General features: G+C 45.6%; 1 protein-coding gene across 1 annotated transcript in view; it reads left to right on the top strand.

Annotated features, from left to right (window-relative positions):
• LOC138948510 (valine--tRNA ligase-like) overlaps positions 1-20,793 on the top strand; it is an 89,196-nt gene that overhangs the window by 53,118 nt on the left and 15,285 nt on the right. The window contains exons 16-20 of the mRNA XM_070320063.1: positions 14,867-14,937; positions 15,268-15,393; positions 16,213-16,317; positions 18,311-18,379; positions 20,589-20,667. Coding sequence (XP_070176164.1) covers positions 14,867-14,937; positions 15,268-15,393; positions 16,213-16,317; positions 18,311-18,379; positions 20,589-20,667 — 450 coding nt within the window. The remainder of the gene's footprint in view (positions 1-14,866; positions 14,938-15,267; positions 15,394-16,212; positions 16,318-18,310; positions 18,380-20,588; positions 20,668-20,793) is intronic.

Genomic DNA, 20,793 nt, shown 5'->3' with positions numbered 1-20,793 from the left:
TGTGGCGCAGGCCTCTACCGGTTTCCCGAGCGCCCCTGCCCAAAATGCTGTCCTCTTCGTCCACCCCCTCGGCCACGTCCGCGACCAGATGCTCCACCCTCTAAGTCTAGTGGAGTACATTCCCTGGCAAAGTGTCCCTCTACCCCACATCGGTAACATCCAGATCCCCGGCCACCTGATCCTCCTGCTCTCCCCCCCACCGGTTGCGAAATACAATTCCTGGCAAGGTGCCCTTCTAAACCGCATCGGTAACACCCCGACCTGGAACCTCTTCCCCCTCCCCCCCCCCCCCCCTTGAGCCAGCGTCAATGCCTTTACGGTCTCTGTCAGTTCTCTCACCGTCTCCTTTAGGTCCTTGACCTCCTGGTGGACGGAGTCGGGGGCCTGCCCTGCGTCAACCCTAAATGCCTCTACCGGGGTTGGGGAGGGGGTACATCCATGCTACACTGTAAGGCGATTTGCCTCACATCAACGAAAGTCATGCCCTTCTTTTCTTGTACGGTTTTCTTCAACTCTCTCCTCAGGATCGTATCTCGGACTCCAGCTATAAACTGATCTCTAATAGCCTCATCCGGGTTGGGGAAAACTGATATCTTAAGTGCAAGCACTTTCTCTTGTAAATCCCTAAGTCCGAACGAAAACTCACGAACATCTTCATTGCCGTCTACCATAGAACTGTCCCAGAATTTCGTGAGAGGACCCCACCCCCGAAAAATATTCCCTCAATACGTGAAAAATCTTGTCCACCCCCTCTGCTTTACCCACACTCAACTTAACTTCTTTGTCAAAGCAGCACCGCCCTGATATGGCCCTTCGTGGTCGGCTGGGCGTTAAGCAAACAAACAAACAAATACATGTGACATGTGTACTTCAGTGACTTACAACTACACTGAAGTTAAGGTAGTAACATCGGTAATATAAACAAATGACTACAGACCCACTGCCGAAGCAAAAAGTTTAGATGTGAATGCAGTAACTGTGCTAAGGTTAGCTAGCCTGCTGGGAAAAACCCCGACAATGGACACAAAAATCTTAATTCTTGTAAGATATGCGAAATGCTGAAAAGAAAAGTCTGTGACAAATGTAGATCTGGTATAAACTCAAAAGATATTTGTTGATAAATGTAAACTAAAGGAAGCAAAAAAAGATAATAACAATAAATTGATCGAACACCTCAAAAACTTTTACAAAATAAAAAAAAGACAACTGAAAACAATTTGTTGAATTCTCTCTGAATTCTTGTTAAGTATCTCAGGCACGGGAAAAGGATGCTGAAAAGATTTGTGAACTGGAATAGTACTTTGTCTTCTATGGTTTCCTTGAAATACTGTTTCCCATGCCTGGATACTGCATTTGGCTGTTTATTTGCATGCAAAACAATAACAATTGTTGAACGTGTTACTGTTAGTAATGAACACTGAAATCCATGACGTTAAATACCTTTCACTATCTCTAGATCTCCAGACGCCAGATCTTCTTCTAGTTTGTAAACATAGACATCAGGTTCTCCGCCGTACACCACATTGTACCACGCAGGGTATCCTGGGACTGAAGAAACTACCCTCCCAGGGTATGGAGTACGAACACCGCCACTCATCTGATAGTGTATGATTCTTTTTCGTGTCAAAGACTGCTCATGTTCTGGTGTGTACATTTCCAACGACAAGTTGATCAAAGTCTTTACATTTTCTGCAAGCTTTTGGATGGGGATGGCTTTTCCTTTTTCACTCAAGAAGAAAAGACCTTTGTCAGCTTTCTGGCAGAGAATAGTTTTGCGAAATACCAGCTGACTCTTTAAGGCCTTCCGCTTTTCAGCAACAGTCTTAATGTTTCGCAGTTGTTCGTCAACTGTTTCTGGGTACTGCCACAACCCAAAGTACAAAATATTGTCGATCATCTGCTGCCGCTGTGCAGCCTGCTCTGCTTCCTTCTTTTCTTTGTCTGCTCGCTTCTTCTGAAGACTTTCTTGGCGTTCTTCTCTGTCTCGTAAGGAAATCCAGCAAGGAAAATATCCTCTCTGGAAACTTGTTGTGTGTCGTAAATGACGATGTCTCTGCTGCCAAGGTGTCAGTCACCTCAAAGAACTTTCCACCCGGTAGATGATCACCTGCTGCTCGAAGCAGAAGCGTGTGCCAAGACTGAAAAAGCAACTGTAGAACAGCACAGGTCAGTGTGTCAAAGTCGTCGCTTGCCATCAGCCTAGTGTACACTTCATCCTTCACAACAAGTTCTGGGAATGGCATCAAGTCACCGGTCAAAACTTCGGTGCAGTCTTGCTGGGCACTGGACAGAAAGACACTCAGCTTTGTATAGATGATGTTGGCTTCCATCAAGGTACACTCTTTCTCCAACGCCCTCCAGAACGGTGCCGTGACAAGCTTGGAGCACATTCCAAGGGCTTTCAGAACAGCCAGATGAAGTGGGTCTTGGATGTCTTCGCACACGGATTTATGCAGTCTGTTGGTAGGTGGCATGGTCTCAAAAAAAGCCTTGATGTGATCTTGAAAGAAAAACACCAACTCAGCATTGAAAAACATTATGTTAAATCTATTCCCTCTGAAGGGGACAAGAGAAAAATGATCTAAATGTTCGTTGCACAAGTATGTGTGAAACTGACGATAACATCCACTCTTCTCATCTCCACCTCTGGCAAAGCACTTGCAGGCTGCTCTTATCAGATGGATGCTACCACTTTCTTTCTTTGATGCAGCTTCAGGATCCTCACCCATTTTCAAATCCGGGACATTTGCTTTGTTGAGTTCTTCGAATTTGGTGACGACTTGGCTGCTGATGTCTGCGAAATTAACTAAAATATGCAGGCCACAATAAAAATTGTTCATCTTCGCAAGACTGTCTCGTTCCAACTCGGACAACTGGTCCCAATTATCATAGACTGTAGGCAGGACTTGGCTCCGGTATTCCTCCAACAACGTGTGGAACTTCTTTTCCGTAGCGGCTCGGTCTGACATTGTGTTTTTAATATTGCCGAGGATGAAGTTTCCCGCTTGGGTTGTTGTGGAGTGCTCAATGTCTGCCAGGATTGTCTGGAAAGTGTTGAGACAATTGTCGGCGCTCTTGGATGCCATGTCTCGAAGCCCCAATACCCATTGTCTGTCGTCGTCTTTGATGGCAAATACCTCAAATGTGTCGCCATATTTTCGCGTTTCGTCCGACTGCAGGGTTGTGTTTACACTCTGAGGCAGTGTGTCAACTATCTGCTGATGGGAGAGACTGATGCGCTGATCTGCTATTCTATTGACAGTTGTAGCTGATGGCAGTTGTGAAAAAGTCTTCCCACACAGCTCGGCAACATTCTCCATCACACTGGCGACGTGATTTACCCCCACCCCTTCGTTCAGAAGGTTCATCACACAAAGAGATGTGTCAGTGGAGAATGTTCGATGTTTAGTGGTATCAAGGGTTTGAATGATGTTGCTTTGCTCATCCTGGAGGAGATGTTCTAAATATTTGATGGTTGTCCTCGCATTACCTTTTTCGGTTCTACAGTACGTCTATAGATTTGTTTGCGATTTGTTTCAAGTATTGTCAACCTTTTGTTATGAATTTTGACCTGCTCCTTGAGCTGCAGTTCTTTTTGCCTCTTCACCTCACACTCGGCATCAGTTCCAATTGTTGAGAAGATGTCACACTCTGTTTGTTTGGGTGTCGGTTCAGGTCTTCGTTCAAAAAATTTCTGCTCTAAAAACTCTTCCTTTGCTGACCCACGAAGTGTTTTTACCTTTTTTTTCTTTGAACTCAGCAAGTTGACAAAAGTCTGCCTGTCAAGTCCCAGCTGCAACCACTGACTGCTTGGCGGCCTTTTTTTCCCCTTTCTTCCTCTCCGCCTCATACTTGAGAAGCAGGAGCTCATCAAGACTCCTACCGGCACGGTTGGCCTAGTGGTAAGGCGTCCACCCCGTGATCAGGAGGTCGTGGGTTCGAACCCCGGCCGGGTCATACCTAAGACTTTAAAATTGGCAATCTAGTGGCTGCTCCGCCTGGCGTCTGGCATTATGGGGTTAGTGCTAGGACTGGTTGGTCCGGTGTCAGAATAATGTGACTGGGTGAGACATGAAGCCTGTGCTGCGACTTCTGTCTTGTGTGTGGCGCACGTTATATGTCAAAGCAGCACCGCCCTGATATGGCCCTTCGTGGTCGGCTGGGCGTTAAGCAAACAAACAAACAAATCAAGACTCCTCTCGAAGTCTGTGGGCTCTGGAACCTCGATGCCTGACCTGGTATCAGAAGCAGAACTTAGTTATATACATGCAGATCACGATTGTCGATCATCAGTGTTCCCGGAGTTGTAAAAATGTGAGGGCACAGTGTACCCCCAGCCCCAAAGTCTGGGGATACAGCTTAAAAATGTGAGGGCACACTTGTACCCCCAGCCCCAAAGTCTGGGGATACAGCTTAAAAATGTGAGGGCACACTTGTACCCCCAGCCCCAAAGTCTGGGGATACAGCTTAAAAATGTGAGGGCACACTTGTACCCCCAGCCCCAAAGTCTGGGGATACAGCTTAAAAATGTGAGGGCACACTTGTACCCCCAGCCCCAAAGTCTGGGGATACAGCTTAAAAATGTGAGGGCACACTTGTACCCCCAGCCCCAAAGTCTGGGGATACAGCTTAAAAATGTGAGGGCACACTTGTACCCCCAGCCCCAAAGTCTGGGGATACAGCTTAAAAATGTGAGGGCACACTTGTACCCCCAGCCCCAAAGTCTGGGGATACAGCTTAAAAATGTGAGGGCACACTTGTACCCCCAGCCCCAAAGTCTGGGGATACAGCTTAAAAATGTGAGGGCACACTTGTACCCCCAGCCCCAAAGTCTGGGGATACAGCTTAAAAATGTGAGGGCACACTTGTACCCCCAGCCCCAAAGTCTGGGGATACAGCTTAAAAATGTGAGGGCACACTTGTACCCCCAGCCCCAAAGTCTGGGGATACAGCTTAAAAATGTGAGGGCACACTTGCCATTTTATGGTTCTATAGATCAGGCATGGGAATTGGAAAAGCAAAAAGACTGAAAAATTGGAGGAGGACAAGGCAGATGAGGAGACAAGGCAGATGACGATGCTACTGCTACCCCTACGGGAAACTAGCATGTAGCAACCCCTACGGGAAACTAGCATGTAGCAACCCCTGTTGCCAGATGGAAGCTTAGCTGTAAGAGAAAAAGAGGTAACACCCTCTGCCTCAAAAGCTTCGTCTCTATACCCTCATCATCCCGTTCAGTAATATCCCAACGAACCTCGAAAGGATGAGAACCGGAAACCAAACCCAACGAGGCAACACATGCCAAGACGCGGGAAAGGCTGGGAAAATCCCCTAAAGCCGGAACTCCGTGAACGGAACCTCCATCCACCTACCTCATGCCAGCCGAAAGGCTGGAAGAGGAAGTGAACACAGCCTGTGAAACAGCAGAGGAACCGCAGAAACGGAACCGGAAGCCGAAGGCTGATGAGTGCCGACTACAAACACCACGGTGTTAACGGCAGAAGGCTATACCATCCCGCAACCGGAAGCCACAGCCGCAACAGCGGAAGCGGAACCTTCCGTGGATTGATGCCGTTTCAGCTGCAAGCGCCACTGCACTTGAACTTAGACGGCAACCGGAACCAGGCGTCATCCACCACCGTGGAATAACCATCGTCCGAACCTCCTTCCTGCTCGCCATCGTAGTCAGGCGGGTGCACGCCAGAGAGACTTGCAAAGTCCTCGGAGTCCACCCGACTTCCTGCCCCCAGGGCGGAAGTAGAACCGGCATACCCGACACTGAATCAGAGGTATATGCAGCGTTCTTACGATTCACAGGGCTCCCTGCAACCGCTGACCTAGCACGATGCAAATGGCCAGAGATTGCAGGCGGGCTTTCACCACACACGTGGCTTACTCTCTCCTGTGATCGCACCCCATGTAGAACCGGCATACCCGACACTGAATCAGAGGTATATGCAGCGTTCTTACGATTCACAGGGCTCCCTGCAACCGCTGACCTAGCACGATGCCAATGGCCAGAGATTGCAGGAGGGCTTTCACCACGCACGTGGCTTACTCTCTCCTGTGATCGCACCCCACTGTCACCAGAGAACCTGGTAACTTGTGGGGAAGACATACCTTTAGAGAGCACAGGCTCATGCAGAAGGGACACCAGCCGACCATCAGCATGCTGAGAAGCATGCACTTCCGCCCGAACCACGGAGGAAGAAGCAGCCACAGCGGAAGCCGCAGCGGGAGCTGAAGCGAAACCGGAAGAGGAAGGAGTTGGTGAAGAACTGACTCTACCCAACGAAGAGACATCGAAGACGCCAGCCGGAAGTGCGCGAATCTCTGCTTTCGTCGACGACAAATCGGCCGCCAAAGTAGAAACCTGTGTACTTAAAGTCAAAAGCAACGACGCAATATCGGCGGGAGACACACCTGAATCACCAGGAGCCCCCGACGAAACAACCGGTTTAACAACATCTTTATCTTTCTCACTACGCGTGACTTTGCCCTTCTTCACGGACAAAATGGCGGACGAAGTGGTAACGCACTTGCGCTCGGAATCGAGAGGTTGCGTGTTCGGCCCTGGGTCGGGCCGCTATTTTCTCCCCCCTTTCCTAACCTAGATGGTGGGTTCAAGTGCTAGTCTTTCGGATGAGACGAAAAACCGAGGTCCCTTCGTGTACACTATATTGGGGTGTGCACGTTAAAGATCCCACGATTGACAAAAGGGTCTTTCCTGGCAAAATTGTATAGGTATAGATAAAAAAAATGTCCATCAAATACCCGTGTGACTTGGAATAAAGGCCGCGAAAGGTGAACATTCGCCTAACAGGCTTGAGGTTTGCTGGTCGATGTGAATGCGTGATATATTGTGTAAAAAATTCCATCTCACACGGCATAAAAGCGCTTTGAACTTCGGATAAGGCGCTATATAAATAAAGAGAATTATTATTATTATTATTATAAAACTAGAGCTGTCCTGGGATATGCCCGCTTGCCCACCCATCAATTATTTCAAAGAGAAGGGGGAGGGGCAGACCCCAACACACGCTTTCTGTGCCATCGATTTCTTAAACAGAGGCTGGGTGGGTGGGGTGGGGGTGTGGCTAGTTACTTACTTTTTGGTGTGGTGCAATTTTTCGCTTAGGTATCTCGTAACTGAAGCAAGCAGCGAACAACTAGCATGCAGGCCTACCTTGAAGTCATGTTCACTGATCAAAACAGTGTTAGGAGTCTCAAAGTTTGTGCTTACAGCGTACACAAGTGGCAAAACATCTGTGCGTTCATCTCCAAAATCTGTGTGTATATATGCACAGTTTGCGCGTAATTGGGAACACTGATCATGCACTGACTTCAAATGAAACTGGGGCATTTCTTCAATTTTTAAACAGTGCAATTGTTATTTATATGATTATTTCTTTCAACAAAGTAGCTTAGTGACAGAAAGCTTATTACTACTAGGCTTATAGGGGTAAACGTTTAAATATTATCCTGGAAACATACATACATTTTTCTTGTTCAAAATTTAAAATGTCCTGCATAATTGTGTTAACATTTTTTTTAAACTGCATCACTAATGATTCATGCCCCCCTTTATTTTCTGCTGGGCCCTCCACTTTTACTAACGGGAGGGTGGGAGGGCGGTGGGAGGGCCCTATACTATTAAAAGATAATTTTGAAACCTTGCAACCCCCACCCCCCCCCCCCCCCCCAGGGTTTATGTTTTATTACCATTATACCAAGATAACAAAAAAAAGTAATATTACAACCAACCACTTACGCTTTTTCCTCTGCCGCGTTACAGGCTGCCCTTTTCTTCAACAGGAGGAGAAGACGATCTCTCAATGTTTTCGAGACCCTTATCCCTGAGAAGGCAGGCACATGCTCCTTGCATGCATTTAGTAGGTTATCCCACGTTGTGGCAAATGGGTTAACCACAATTGCCTGCTGGCACAACTCAGCATCCATCGCATCAGTAAAGTTTACTCTACCGACAAAGCCCTCCATCTTGACCTAAGAGAGAAAAAAAAAGAGAAAAAAATAAATACACACAGACACACAAAATGATTGATATATAATATACACACACACACTGACACTGTTACTGAGTCTGTTATGGTAACACTTGCCAATCAAACCTAAATCAGTAAATGCCAAACGTTGAACATGTAAAACATGTAACTTTTTTCACTATATACCTCCCTACTATTTACATCGATATACTATACGTACGTCTGAAAGACATACAACTACAAGAAAATAAGCATACATTCAGTGATTCACTGAAGTTTGATCGCAGACTGTTGACGTGTGTGTTGGCTGACGCATGATTGCGAGACATTTCAAAACAAAGACACGCTTAACGTATTGGTCAGCACATAACCACCCTTCACAAATCACTGTCAAAAACAATTATTGCGACAAAATCAAACTTACCTCAAGGATAATGTGGGGAAAATTAGAGATGAAACACGGAATGTAGAAAACAAAGAAAACTCCGGAACTCCCGCCTTCGACGAAAACAACCTCCGCAATTTAGAGAGTTATCATGACATTTACCTCCCCTGGCTAACGACGACAAACATTTCGTCTGCTGCTAAAGGTGCTACCGCCTCAGAACCGCAGGCGCGAAGAAAAGTTCGCAGGGAATTCCCGATTGCATAACCGGAAATGAAAGGGATCGCTACGAACTAAGTTTCGTTGGTCAATCTAAAGCTCGCTAATGTCTTCTGTTTTACAAAGTTGTGATTTTAAAACTGATGCGTAATGTACGATGACATCAGCATTTGAAACATTCTGGTGTAACTTTATGTGAAGAAGGTCTTTTAATTTTCTCTTAGCTGCTTCCATTTTGTTTAAAGTGGTTTATTCTAACAAAAATTGTCCAAATTAGAAATATCTTCCTGTCACAGGTGGGCCATGTCTTCAGTTTATTCGACCTCCAGGAACGCAGAAGAAGAAGATTATCCCACAAAAACTTTTGAAATCAAAATATCGCCCGTCGACACTGTCTGTGTCGCAACGGTGCGATGACTAGAAACTCTTACCTCCAGCGAGTCATCCACCTGTGGCAAAATACATGACACATGTGATTGTATTAGCTGTGAATAAAATATATAGTATCATAATCTATCTATAATAGAGTCAGTAATGAAGTATTGACTGCAAGCAACTTTCCTGAAAAATGAATGGTACTAAAAATGTCAGAAAGAAATTACAAGAACATGAAAATCATATATCCATACCTCGCTAGAGGAATATCTGGCTGCTTTTCTCAAGAAGCCTGGGGTCTGCAACGACAAAGACTCGGAGGCAGCCGGGACCTGAAAATGAATTATCTGAATAAACACACAATTTCAAAAGACAACCAAAAAGGCTCTACACATAGATAAACAGAAGGTTTCCCTTAAAGCTTTTCTTTATCAAACCGATGTTTAAACCATATAAAACAGGCAACGAACAATCTGTAATTTGTTGACATTATACCCAGCGCAAGAAAGACTAACAAAGTACACCAACCGCAGAAGCAAAGGCACTTAGCCTCTCCGGTCACTGGTCTCTGTTCCTCCTCAAGTTTACGCTTGCGTACCCCAACTGCTGGGTCTGGGGATGACGTGGCCTGGGGCTGGGGCTGGGGCTGGGGGTGTCCTCACACAAAAGTGTGTGTCCTGAGAAAATCTGCAAAAGTTGAGTTAGGTTTGACTGTTTGCTGTGCACTAAAACTAACAGATATGACACGGCAGATTGATAAATAAACCGGCATGGTTGGCCTAGTGGTAAGGCGTCCGCCCCGTGATCGGGAGGTCATGGGTTCGAACCCCGGCCGGGTCATACCTAAGACTTTAAAATTGGCAATCTAGTGACTGCTCCGCCTGGCGTCTGGCATTATGGGGTTAGTGCTAGGACTGGTTGGTCCGGTGTCAGAATAATGTGACTGGGTGAGACATGAAGCCTGTGCTGCGACTTCTGTCTTGTGTGTGGCGCACGTTATATGTCAAAGCAGCACCGCCCTGATATGGCCCTTCGTGGTCGGCTGGGCGTTAAGCAAACAAACAAACAAACAAAAATTGATAAATAAAAAACCGTAAAGCGTTCAAATTAACCCTGCAGGGAGGTGGGTTGGAGAGCTAACAGGAAAGAAAACTTACATCACTTTCAGCTTCGGAAGAACTTATGCCAGTTGAAACACAGTTCAAAGTTTCGTCCTGCCACTCGTTGCACTCGAGGGGTCCCAAGTACGGGGATGTTGGCGCGCTGGATGGCTGTACACTCTGACTCTCCTGAGCCTCAGGGCTGTCATCTTCAACTTGTTGCATTCCTGAGTAGAACAAAATTATCTTAGACTTGAGTTGAGGACTCAGGATGGCTGCAACTAAAACTTCATACAACTACAACTTTACAAGTGGCAAGTCACTGCAACTGCCAACAGTCACTGCAATGCGAGTGTCAACTTCTATAACAAACACCAAACTTACCATGCACACATTGTAATGACATTAGACTTACTTGACTTATTCCTGTAGACTCCCTGTGGAGCATAGGGCCGCAACAACTCCTCGCCAACGCACCCGGTTCTGGGCAGCTCCTTTCAGTCGGGGCCACACCACGATCCACTCTCGCAGTCATACAATTTAATGGAAACAACAAAAGTATAAGTTTCAGACGCCTGTTTATGTAATAACTCGCCACCTCCCTCGAGACTTCACTCCCAAAATGTTCTTTTACGTTCAAAACGTAAATAACACGGTCACTGACAAAATGCCAGTTAGAATATAGAAAATTATAGTAACACGCTGATCCCGTGTAAAGCTAGGAAAATATAGCTGTCTGTCAAAAGTGCTAGTTAATGCAGGGGTCACACACCCCACGTTGTCACCACTCGAATATAATCACAAATATAAAAGATGACAACGGTGGTAAACAGGGTGCTTAAGACATGGTGCAACTTAGCTTTTCTGCTGCCACTGAGTGGACGGCCTGTAATTTGTCTTTAGTCTCCACAACTGCTCCGTCGAATGAAGTGCTGGTTAGCGTGGTGACGAAGCAGGGAACTGTGGAGACATCAGGCGCCGCACCCAGTCGCTGGTTAGCTGGTTAGCCGGTTTGCTGGTTAGCCGGTTAGCTGGTTACATCACTCCCCGTAGTGTCCCGCAGATAACAGCCCGCACCAGTAGCCGGTGAAAAATGAAGACAGAAAGGCTGCAACAAAAAGCCTCGGTACACTAAACATGTCGAGCTACCCAACAACATCCACCTTTAAACATGTCACCCTGACATATTTCATCGAGCACAAGGGCCTGCACAAACGGACTTTTTACAACAACAAATCAGCTATTTTCCTTCCTTCTCTCCATATCTGCAAAAACCATATACAGATTAGTATTTTAGCGTCACAAAGAGCAAATTATGCGCTAACCTGGAAAGAACAACAGAGAGTATTTCATTCCACAAACACAGACTCGTCAACAGCGTTAAATAATGATTTATTACCTCAAAAAGCCTATGAATGTAGCACTCTCATGGAAGCAAAAACCGCTTCCTCCCTGGAATGGCCTCTGTTCGTCAACAGTGACACACCATCCAACCTCTTGCCGAATACTTTATGCGGTGAAGACCGTCCCCGCACGGCGAAGAGAAATTGACGACTCGTCCTCAGCAAACATGTAACAGCGAAAAGGTGGTATCTCGTTGAAGTTCCTTTAGAGCCCTAACTGTGCTAGCAGACCGGCACGTAGATAGAAGTGAAATATCTAGTCGTGATGAAAACCATCATACTCTAAGGACGCAGACATCGACCCTTTTCCTCTTGCCGCTGATTGTCAAGTGTCCAGTTATCATGTCTCAAACAGACAACCTTGACGAAAACACGTGACTAACCTTGTCACATATCAAGTTCAGCTATCGACAATTCTGCCTCGACAGCAGAAATCACCCCCGTGAAATTCGTGCACCACAAAACATCCGTGGTCGTTCTGCGCTGTCAACAAAATTCACAACCGCAATTGACCAAGAGAAGGCACCCCACCGAGTGACACTTTCTTGATCCCTGTCACTAGATCATGACACAATCCATCCCCACTTTCGCTTCTTGACATCCTGGCTGATGGGCTTCTGGTTGGTTCGCTTCCACAGGTCGGTGTTCGAAATCTTCTCCGGCCATCTGATGTTGAGGATGTGCCGCAGGCACCTGTTGACGAAAGTCTGGAGCTTCCCTGTGATGGTGTTGGTCACTCTCCAGCCTAAGTTTTTGCTCTTCAAACTTTACGATTTATGCAAACGTCACCATTTCTTGCATTTTTGCAGGCAAAGCCAAAACGCGGCAAACTCGCCGCAAACTGCAAAGGCCAACCAAACAAAACAACAACAAAAAATAATATCAGTTCTATGACCGTGACCGAGTTACCACATCAACTTTGTCATAAATATGTAGGAGAGGTAGTTTACATACTTCAGGATTCACATTACATGTATTCAGTTCCGTGTAAAGGCTGCAAAAATGTCGTCTACACGGTCTAGACAGTCAAAGCAATGTGTGGGGTGTCAAGGACGCCAAGGTCACGTGACTTACTTTAACCAATCACTTGCATTCGAGTTCGGCTGTTTCCGTCAGTACTCGGAAGTTGGTGATACCTTGTGTGAAAACACCACTTTTCCCATATCTTAACGTCACATTTCTGCCATTTTCTGATTTTTCTCTATTAGAAAATAAATTGGAGATGACCAACAAACCCAACTTGAGACTTAACACTTCCTGCTTTGGAGGGAAAAAAATGTCGAAAGTTTTCACAAATAAAATTTACCCAGTATGAGTTATTGCCAGCTGTTTTGAGGTCACTGTTAACAGAAATAAATGTCTCGTCTACAATAATTAGTTCACTTTTTCGTCCTCCGACCAATAGGAGAAGAGTTCTCAAGCGTTCTTTGAACCCTCCTTTTCGGTCCATTTTGGGGTCAGCAGGGAGATAATAGGTGGTCAGAGCAAGAGTTGTTCCCCTTTACCTTGGTTATTCCTACAGTTAGATCAGGACCAGACAACAACGCAAACAAAGCTGAGCGCCCCGCTCAATGACCGGTTCCATCTTCGGAACAGCATCACCAGGCTTGACATCCAGGCTGGATTCACAGCAGGATCTGTTAAACAAAATTTTGTCTAAGTAATCCGATCATAAAACCTAAAGACCGGCACAGTTGGCCTAGTGGTAAGGCGTCCGCCCCGTGATCGGGAGGTCGTGGGTTCGAACCCCGGCCGGGTCATACCTAAGACTTTAAAATTGGCAATCTAGTGGCTGCTCCGCCTGGCGTCTGGCATTATGGGGTTAGTGCTAGGACTGGTTGGTCCGGTGTCAGAATAGTGTGAGACATGAAGCCTGTGCTGCGACTTCTGTCTTGTGTGTGGCGCACGTTATATGTCAAAGCAGCACCGCCCTGATATGGCCCTTCGTGGTCGGCTGGGCGTTAAGCAAACAAACAAACAAACAAACAAAATTTGCTTCATGTCTGCTTCCCCCGTCGCGATATAACCCTTCGTGGTTGAAAACGACGTTAAACACCAAATAAAGAAAGATGTCTGCTTCCACGACATTAGGACTGACATGACATATCTTCACGTAGGTAGGTTCTACAGTTTTAAGCATGGAGCTTACTATGTGAACTGAGAAAGGAACACAAATTGCAATCGGTCTCGAATAGCAATATCAGCTGAAGAGACGATAATAAATGATAACCAACCAACCAACCAACCAACCAACCAACCAACCAACCAACCAACCAACCAACCAAGCAACCTCGCTGTTGCACACAGAACCAATCTAGTTTTAAACTGAGAAAGGAAACAAACTTGCATTGGTCCCGGATAGCCATATAGGTTGAAGGAACTATAAAAAAGCAATAACAGACCAACCGTTGCACACGAAATCTAAAAAGTTTTAAGCATGGAGCTTACTATGTGAACTGTGCTGTGACTTCTGTCTTGTGTGTGGCGCACATTATAATGTCAAAGCAGCACCGCCCTGATATGGCCCTTCGTGGTCGGCTGGGCGTTAAGCAAACAAACAAACAAAATTTGCTTCATGTCTGCTTCCACGACATTAGGACTGACATGACATATCTTCACGTAGGTAGGTTCTACAGTTTTAAGCATGGAGCTTACTATGTCTAGATTAGGCGCATAAAAATGATCACAATAATAATAATAATAATGTGAACTGAGAAAGGAACACAAATTGCAATCGTCTCGAATAGCAATATCAGCTGAAGAGACGATAATAAATGATAATAATTAACCAACCAACCAACCAACCAACCAACCAACCTCGCTGTTGCACACAGAACCAATCTAGTTTTAAACTGAGAAAGGAAACAAACTTGCATTGGTCCCGGATAGCCTAATAGGTTGAAGGAACTATAAAAAACAATAACAGACCAACCGTTGCACACGAAATCTAAAAAGTGCCTTTGAAACAGAGCAAAAGTGCATATAAGAATCATGTCCAAAACATTCACACGTTTCATATTCAGTATTGGAGAGAAAAAATGAAACAAAACTTCCAATACAGATCACCTTTTTAGACTAGCACTGCACTTGATAAAAAGAACGGGGAGAAGTGCAGCAATCAATTCAGTTACAGTTATAACACAAAATCTGGAGCCACTGTGTAGCAAAGCAATCTGATCAGTGGATACTGGAATGCTGAAATCATTGTGTATCAGAATAGTGAAAAAGAAGGCTTGAAACAGAAAATATATAACTATCGAGCGGGGACGATTTCACAAGGTTTTTGGAATCGGATGTGGGTGTATAAACCAGACACGTGGTAGGGGTGAATGTGTGAATGTGTGCGGATGACTGCACTTTTTTTTCCATTTTTTTTTTCAGATGAAGACGTTCTGGACACGTGGTTCTCCTCGGCTATCTTTCCATTCTCCATATTCGGATGGCCAGATGAGGTACGGTGTGGGTGTGTATGGGAGCTCTTTGGGAGGCAATTTTGCAGGATAAATGAGAGAATTTTTATGTTACGCTATTATTTGCATTAACATTTTTTTCTTGAAATTTCATTAAGTTTTGATGTCAGAGATCTCTCCTTGGAAGAGATGGTCAAACAGAGACGCCTTCGTTTGTTTAATCAAGTGTTGTTCGGCATTAAGAATCTCAGTTGTATTGTTTCTTTTTTTCTGTGGGGATGTTTAGACCGGAACGTCGGTGCCTTTAAAGCAGCAAAAAAATAAACATTGTGCATTCAGCATTGTGATGGTTGACGTTAACTGTACTTTCAGACGCCCGACCTGCAGGCGTACTACCCAGGCCATCTGCTGGAGACCGGACACGACATCCTCTTCTTCTGGGTGGCCCGCATGGTCATGTTCGGCCTGACACTCCTCGGCAAGCTGCCCTTCCCTGAGGTCAGGCTTCTTTACACTGTGTGTTCTGTGTGTGTGTGGTGGGGTGGGGGTGTGAGTGTGTGTATGTCTCTGTGTGTGTGTGCGTGTCTGTGTGTGTGTCTGTCTGTGTGCGCGTGTGTGTATCTGCGTGCGCATGTGTGTCTCTGTGTGCGTGTATATCTGTGTGTGATTTTCTAGGTTTTTTTGGAGTTGGGTGGAGTCCCTGTGAAGAACTCTAGACTTCATCATTTTCATAACCTAAATGGTGTCAAAATATCATACAGAGAGGCTGCTAACAATTGAAAAATGAGCGTTATTAATGACTGTGTTCTGAGCTCACGAACTGATGCATGTTTCATGTCAATACAAAACAGATCATTTCACCTCAGAGTTCACCAGATAACTTGTTTCATTACACGCAAGACAGACGGGCGCAATGGCGTGGTGGTAAGACGTCGGCCTCCTAATCGGGAGGTCGTGAGTTCGAATCCCGGTCGCTGCCGTCTGGTGGGTTAAGAGTGGAGATTTTTCTGATCTCCCAGGTCAACTTATGTGCAGACCTGCTAGTGACTTAACCCCCTTCGTGTGTACACACAAGCACAAGACCAAGTGCGCACGGAAAAGATCCTGTAATCCATGTCGGAGTTCGGTGGGTTATGGAAACATGAAAATACCCAGCATGCCTACTCAACGAAAGCGGAGTGAAGCTGACTATGCTCTGAGTATAGTTTGGGGAACCCAAATGGGCAAACGAGCTCACACGTAACCAGAAAAATCTGGAACGCTGAAGAAGAAGATTACACGCAAGACAACCAACTACAACACACCTGTATTGTGCAGGTGTATCTCCACGCCATGGTGCGCGACTCTCACGGACGCAAGATGAGCAAGTCCCTCGGCAACATCGTCGACCCTGTCGACGTCATCACAGGCACAACCATCGAGGTCTGTCAAATTGAGGTTGACTCAACTGTCTGGGTAGCACAGTCCGACCTGCCCTGGCGACCACCTCTCAGAAACCTCCACCATGACAACCCCAAAAGATCCCGACGATTTTTTTCCCTAAATTATTTGACGATTTTCATCATACCATCCTGAAGAAGGCAGTTTGTCGCTGCCAAAATATTGATAAAGAAAGACCTAACCTGGTTACTACTGTGTCAATTTTGTTTAGATTTTTGTCCCTGTATAATTCACCTTCCCATAGCAACGGGTCCCTTGGGTGGTCGTTACGGACAGGTTCCTCTGTAGTACTGTTTGATGGCCTTTGGGTAGTAAAGCCTGTAGCTTTTGGTGATAATGTGTTTGGCCTTTGGGTAGTAAAGCCTGTAGCTTTTGGTGATAATGTGTTTGGCCTTTGGGTAGTAATGCCTGTAGCTTTTTGGTGATAATGTGTTTGGCCTTTGGGTAGTAATGCCTGTAGCTTTTTGGTGATAATGTGCTTGGCCTTTGGGTAGTATTATGCGTGTAGCTTTTTGGTGATAATGTGTTTGGCCTTTGGGTAGTAATGCCTGTAGCTTTTGGTGATAATGTGTTTGGCCTTTGGGTAGTAATGCCTGTAGCTTTTGGTGATAATGTGTTTGGCCTTTGGGTAGTAATGCCTGTAGCTTTTGGTGATAATGTGTTTGGCCTTTGGGTAGTAATGCCTGTAGCTTTTTGGTGATAATGTGCTTGGCCTTTGGGTGGTATTATGCCTGTAGCTTTTTGGTGATAATGTGTTTGGCCTTTGGGTAGTAATGCCTGTAGCTTTTGGTGATAATGTGTTTGGCCTTTGGGTAGTAATGCCTGTAGCTTTTTGGTGATAATGTGCTTGGCCTTTGGGTAGTAATGCCTGTAGCTTTTGGTGATAATGTGTTTGGCCTTTGGGTAGTAATGCCTTTAGCGTTTGGTGATAATGTGTTTGGCCTTTTGGTAGTAATGCCTGTAGCTTTTTGGTGATAATGTGCTTGGCCTTTGGGTAGTAATGCCTGTAGCTTTTGGTGATAATGTGTTTGGCCTTTGGGTAGTAATGCGTGTAGCTTTTTGGTGATAATGTGTTAGACCTTTGGTTAGTTGTGTATTGCCTCAAAAACGGCACACACATGATCAAACTTGATTGAATGATAGATGACGGGAAGAAAGCCGAGTGAGTCGCTAGCTCGCTCTGTAACCTCTGTTTGTTGCTATCAGTGTGGGTTTAAAATCTCGTCAAGGGATTAATTTCAAGTTTATGCAGACTCTCTTTGGTTTTCGAACACCCTGGTGTGGGTGGACATTTGGGCATAACAAAGAACTTCATGTTAACATCTAAAGTCTCAGGGCTTGGCAAACAGGTAACAAATATGGATAGTGCTTTACGGTATGAAACTCGCTTTGCCCAGGGAGAAAGCAACTAGATATTGTGTAAGGGAAGCCTCACAGGACTACATGAATTACCTTAGGCAAAAAAAAAAAAGGTCTGTTTACGGTAACATAGGCCAAAAAAATAGGGTCGGTAGGACGGGATTTTTTTTTTTTTTTTTTTTTTTTTTTTCCAAAAAACCATATTTTTATGGGTTTTTTTTTTCTTTTTTTTTCCCCCAAATGCCAAAAAAAGTCTAGGGTCGCGCGAAAAAAATAGGGTCGGTCGGGTTACCGTAAACAGACTATTTTTTTTTGTTGGCCTTACTGTTTTTCCTTAAGAGAGGTAGTAAATTGCACACTATGTCGCTCTCTGTTCATTGAAGCTTCTGCAGTTCTGCTTGTTACTGTTTAAAATGTAAGTCAATCATATTACTGTGCCAACAGAGGGAAAAGTAGCATTGACAGCTATTACTACGGTCAGCACAGGAAAGCACCACAAACTATCTTCTTAGTCACTGAACGTTTCCTCTTGCAGCATTTGGAATGTTTTACTTTTGGAGTGTTTGTGCCAGACTGTGATGTTGAAGTTGTGTTGTCTATATCATGCGATTACCAGGCGCTGAACGAGTCCCTTCAGAGCTACAACCTGGATGAGAAAGAGTACAAGAAGGCCATTGAAGGACAGGTATGTGTGTTTCATTATTCTATGTCAGCTGTGTGGAGAGTATTTTATGCAGAGAAAAAAAATGAAGTTTGCTCCTGGTCAGTTTTCTGCATCACATAAAATCAGAGGTATATATACTGTTCAAAAAAAGAAATGCATAGCTTGTAATATTTGGTTAATTTAGTTATATGGCTACAAGGATATCCACCAAACTGCAGAAAATGTTTATCTGGTCGTCGACCTTTCGTCCATTGCCACAAGTGAGCTCTGCACGTGACGCATGCGTTATCAGTGGCTACAATGTCAAAATTGCTCATTTGGCATGACCACTCGTCATGCTTCAGTGTAATCTCGTGAAACTCGGGGAATATTGAGCTCTCACCATGTCTTCCAAAACCCATAAAAGCGGATTGTTCGCCACAAAAAAATCAGACGACAATTCAGCGACGAAAGATGGCCCGATTGAGCAGAGAAGACCGCCAAATTGCATTGGGTCGTTTACAAGCAGGCCAAAGTCAAAGTGCAATCGCCAGGCACTTCCACGTGTCCCAGAGCACCATCAGTAGACTGTGGGTCAGGTTTCAAGCCACTGGCTCCGTTGCTGACTTGCCACGAGCGGGAAGACCAAGGGCGACAACTGCTGCTCACGACCGCTTCATACGGCTCCGCCACCTCCGGAATCGTTTCCTGTCGGCCTCATCTTCTGTCCAGGCTCTCCCCGGGCCACACCGATTATCGGACCAAACCGGGCGGAACCGCCTGCATGAAGCTGGTTTGAGAGCTCGCAGACCTCGCAGAGGAGCTGTCCTCACCCGCCGCCATCGCCAGAACCGAGTGCAGTGGGGCAACCAGCACCTTCGCTGGACCGTCCGGAATCACTGGAGACACGTGTGGTTCAGCGACGAGTCCTACTTCCTGCTCCAGCGACATGATGGTCGGAGGAGGGTCTACCGGAGAGTAAACGAACGTTACGCGCCCAACTGTGTGGATGAGGCACCCGTTCATGGTGGTGGAGGCGTCATGGTGTGGGGGGCGATCAATACCGCTGGAAGGAGCACCCTGGTGCACGTCCAAGGGCGCATAACTGCCCAGCGATACGTGGAGGAAATTCTGCGCCCACACGCCCTTCCTCTTCTGGCTGACCAGGATGCCATATTCCAGCAGGACAACGCTCGCCCGCACACAGCACGACTCACCACCCAGTTCCTCACCGACCACCATGTCAAGGTGCTTCCCTGGCCATCCATGTCGCCAGACATGAACCCGATAGAACACCTCTGGCATGAATTGGACAGACGTGTGCGCAGGCGAGAAGAAGCACCGGCAAATCACCGCGATCTATTGCAGGCACTTCAGGAGGAGTGGGACACCATCCCACAGCAAGATATCCGGCATCTGATCCAGTCCATGCCCAGAAGGTGCCGGGCAGTTGTTGCTGCTCAAGGCAGTCACACCCCCTACTGACTTGACAGCCTCGGCACCCAATCGTATTGATTGACTGATTGATTTGAAGATGCAAATGAACTGTGTGTGCATTCAACTGTGTCCATACCAAATTTCAAACAAATAATCTAAATATTGGATTTTCTGTTAATTTTTTCGAAAAATAAAACAAATTTGGCAAGTAGCAACTATGCGTTTCTTTTTTTGAACAGTATAGTACCTCCGGTTACCAAAAATTAAGTACAGGGGACCTCCTTTAACACTTTCTACCCCACCTATGTTGACTAAGTTTTTTTTAGCCGAGACCAGCTGTGCTGCAGCAGGTCACTCAGAATTGTAGTAACTGTGTAGCAACTGTGTATCAACACGATGGAATGTAGGCGTTAGATCGACGTTACAGGAAGCGACTGAAGTGACTGGGTGTGCGGATATATCCGTAGCAGGTCAGATAGAGCCATCTGAGTGGGTACGGATATATTCGTACCTGGGAGACAATGAGATAACAACCCCTCAATATTAAGACCCAGTTTTCTCTGACCGTGGACTTTTAAATGTTTCCCGAATTCTAATGTTCTGGGTTGACTCAACTTTATCTCCGGTCTAGTTCAGTAGACAAAATAATTTGCAAAGATTCTCTCTGTGTAAAATGACAGATGTTATGAACAAAACTTTAACAAAAACAAGATGCTATAAAAGGGAGTAGGGGGAGTATTTCTTGTTATAGCTGTTTAGATTTGTGTGTTTTTGTTGTTGTTATCACTGATTTTGACATTGTGCTTTTGTGCAGAAAATCGACTACCCCCAGGGAATCCCGGAATGTGGAACTGACGCTCTCCGCTTTGCCCTGGTCTCCTATACCGCACAGGGTCAGGCCTTTAGCTTTTTTAGTCATTTGTGTGTGTGTGTGTGTTTTAAATGTTTTTTTACTTTGTCTTATCTTATTCAATTTGAGTTTTAAGTAGATACGCATGCAATGAAGCTATGCACCATAA

The sequence above is a fragment of the Littorina saxatilis genome, linkage group LG15 (assembly GCF_037325665.1).
Source record: "Littorina saxatilis isolate snail1 linkage group LG15, US_GU_Lsax_2.0, whole genome shotgun sequence".
Taxonomy (NCBI): Eukaryota; Metazoa; Mollusca; class Gastropoda; order Littorinimorpha; family Littorinidae; genus Littorina; species Littorina saxatilis.
The sequence above is the reverse complement of the archived record's forward strand: the minus strand, read 5'-3'. Positions and strand labels throughout refer to the sequence as shown.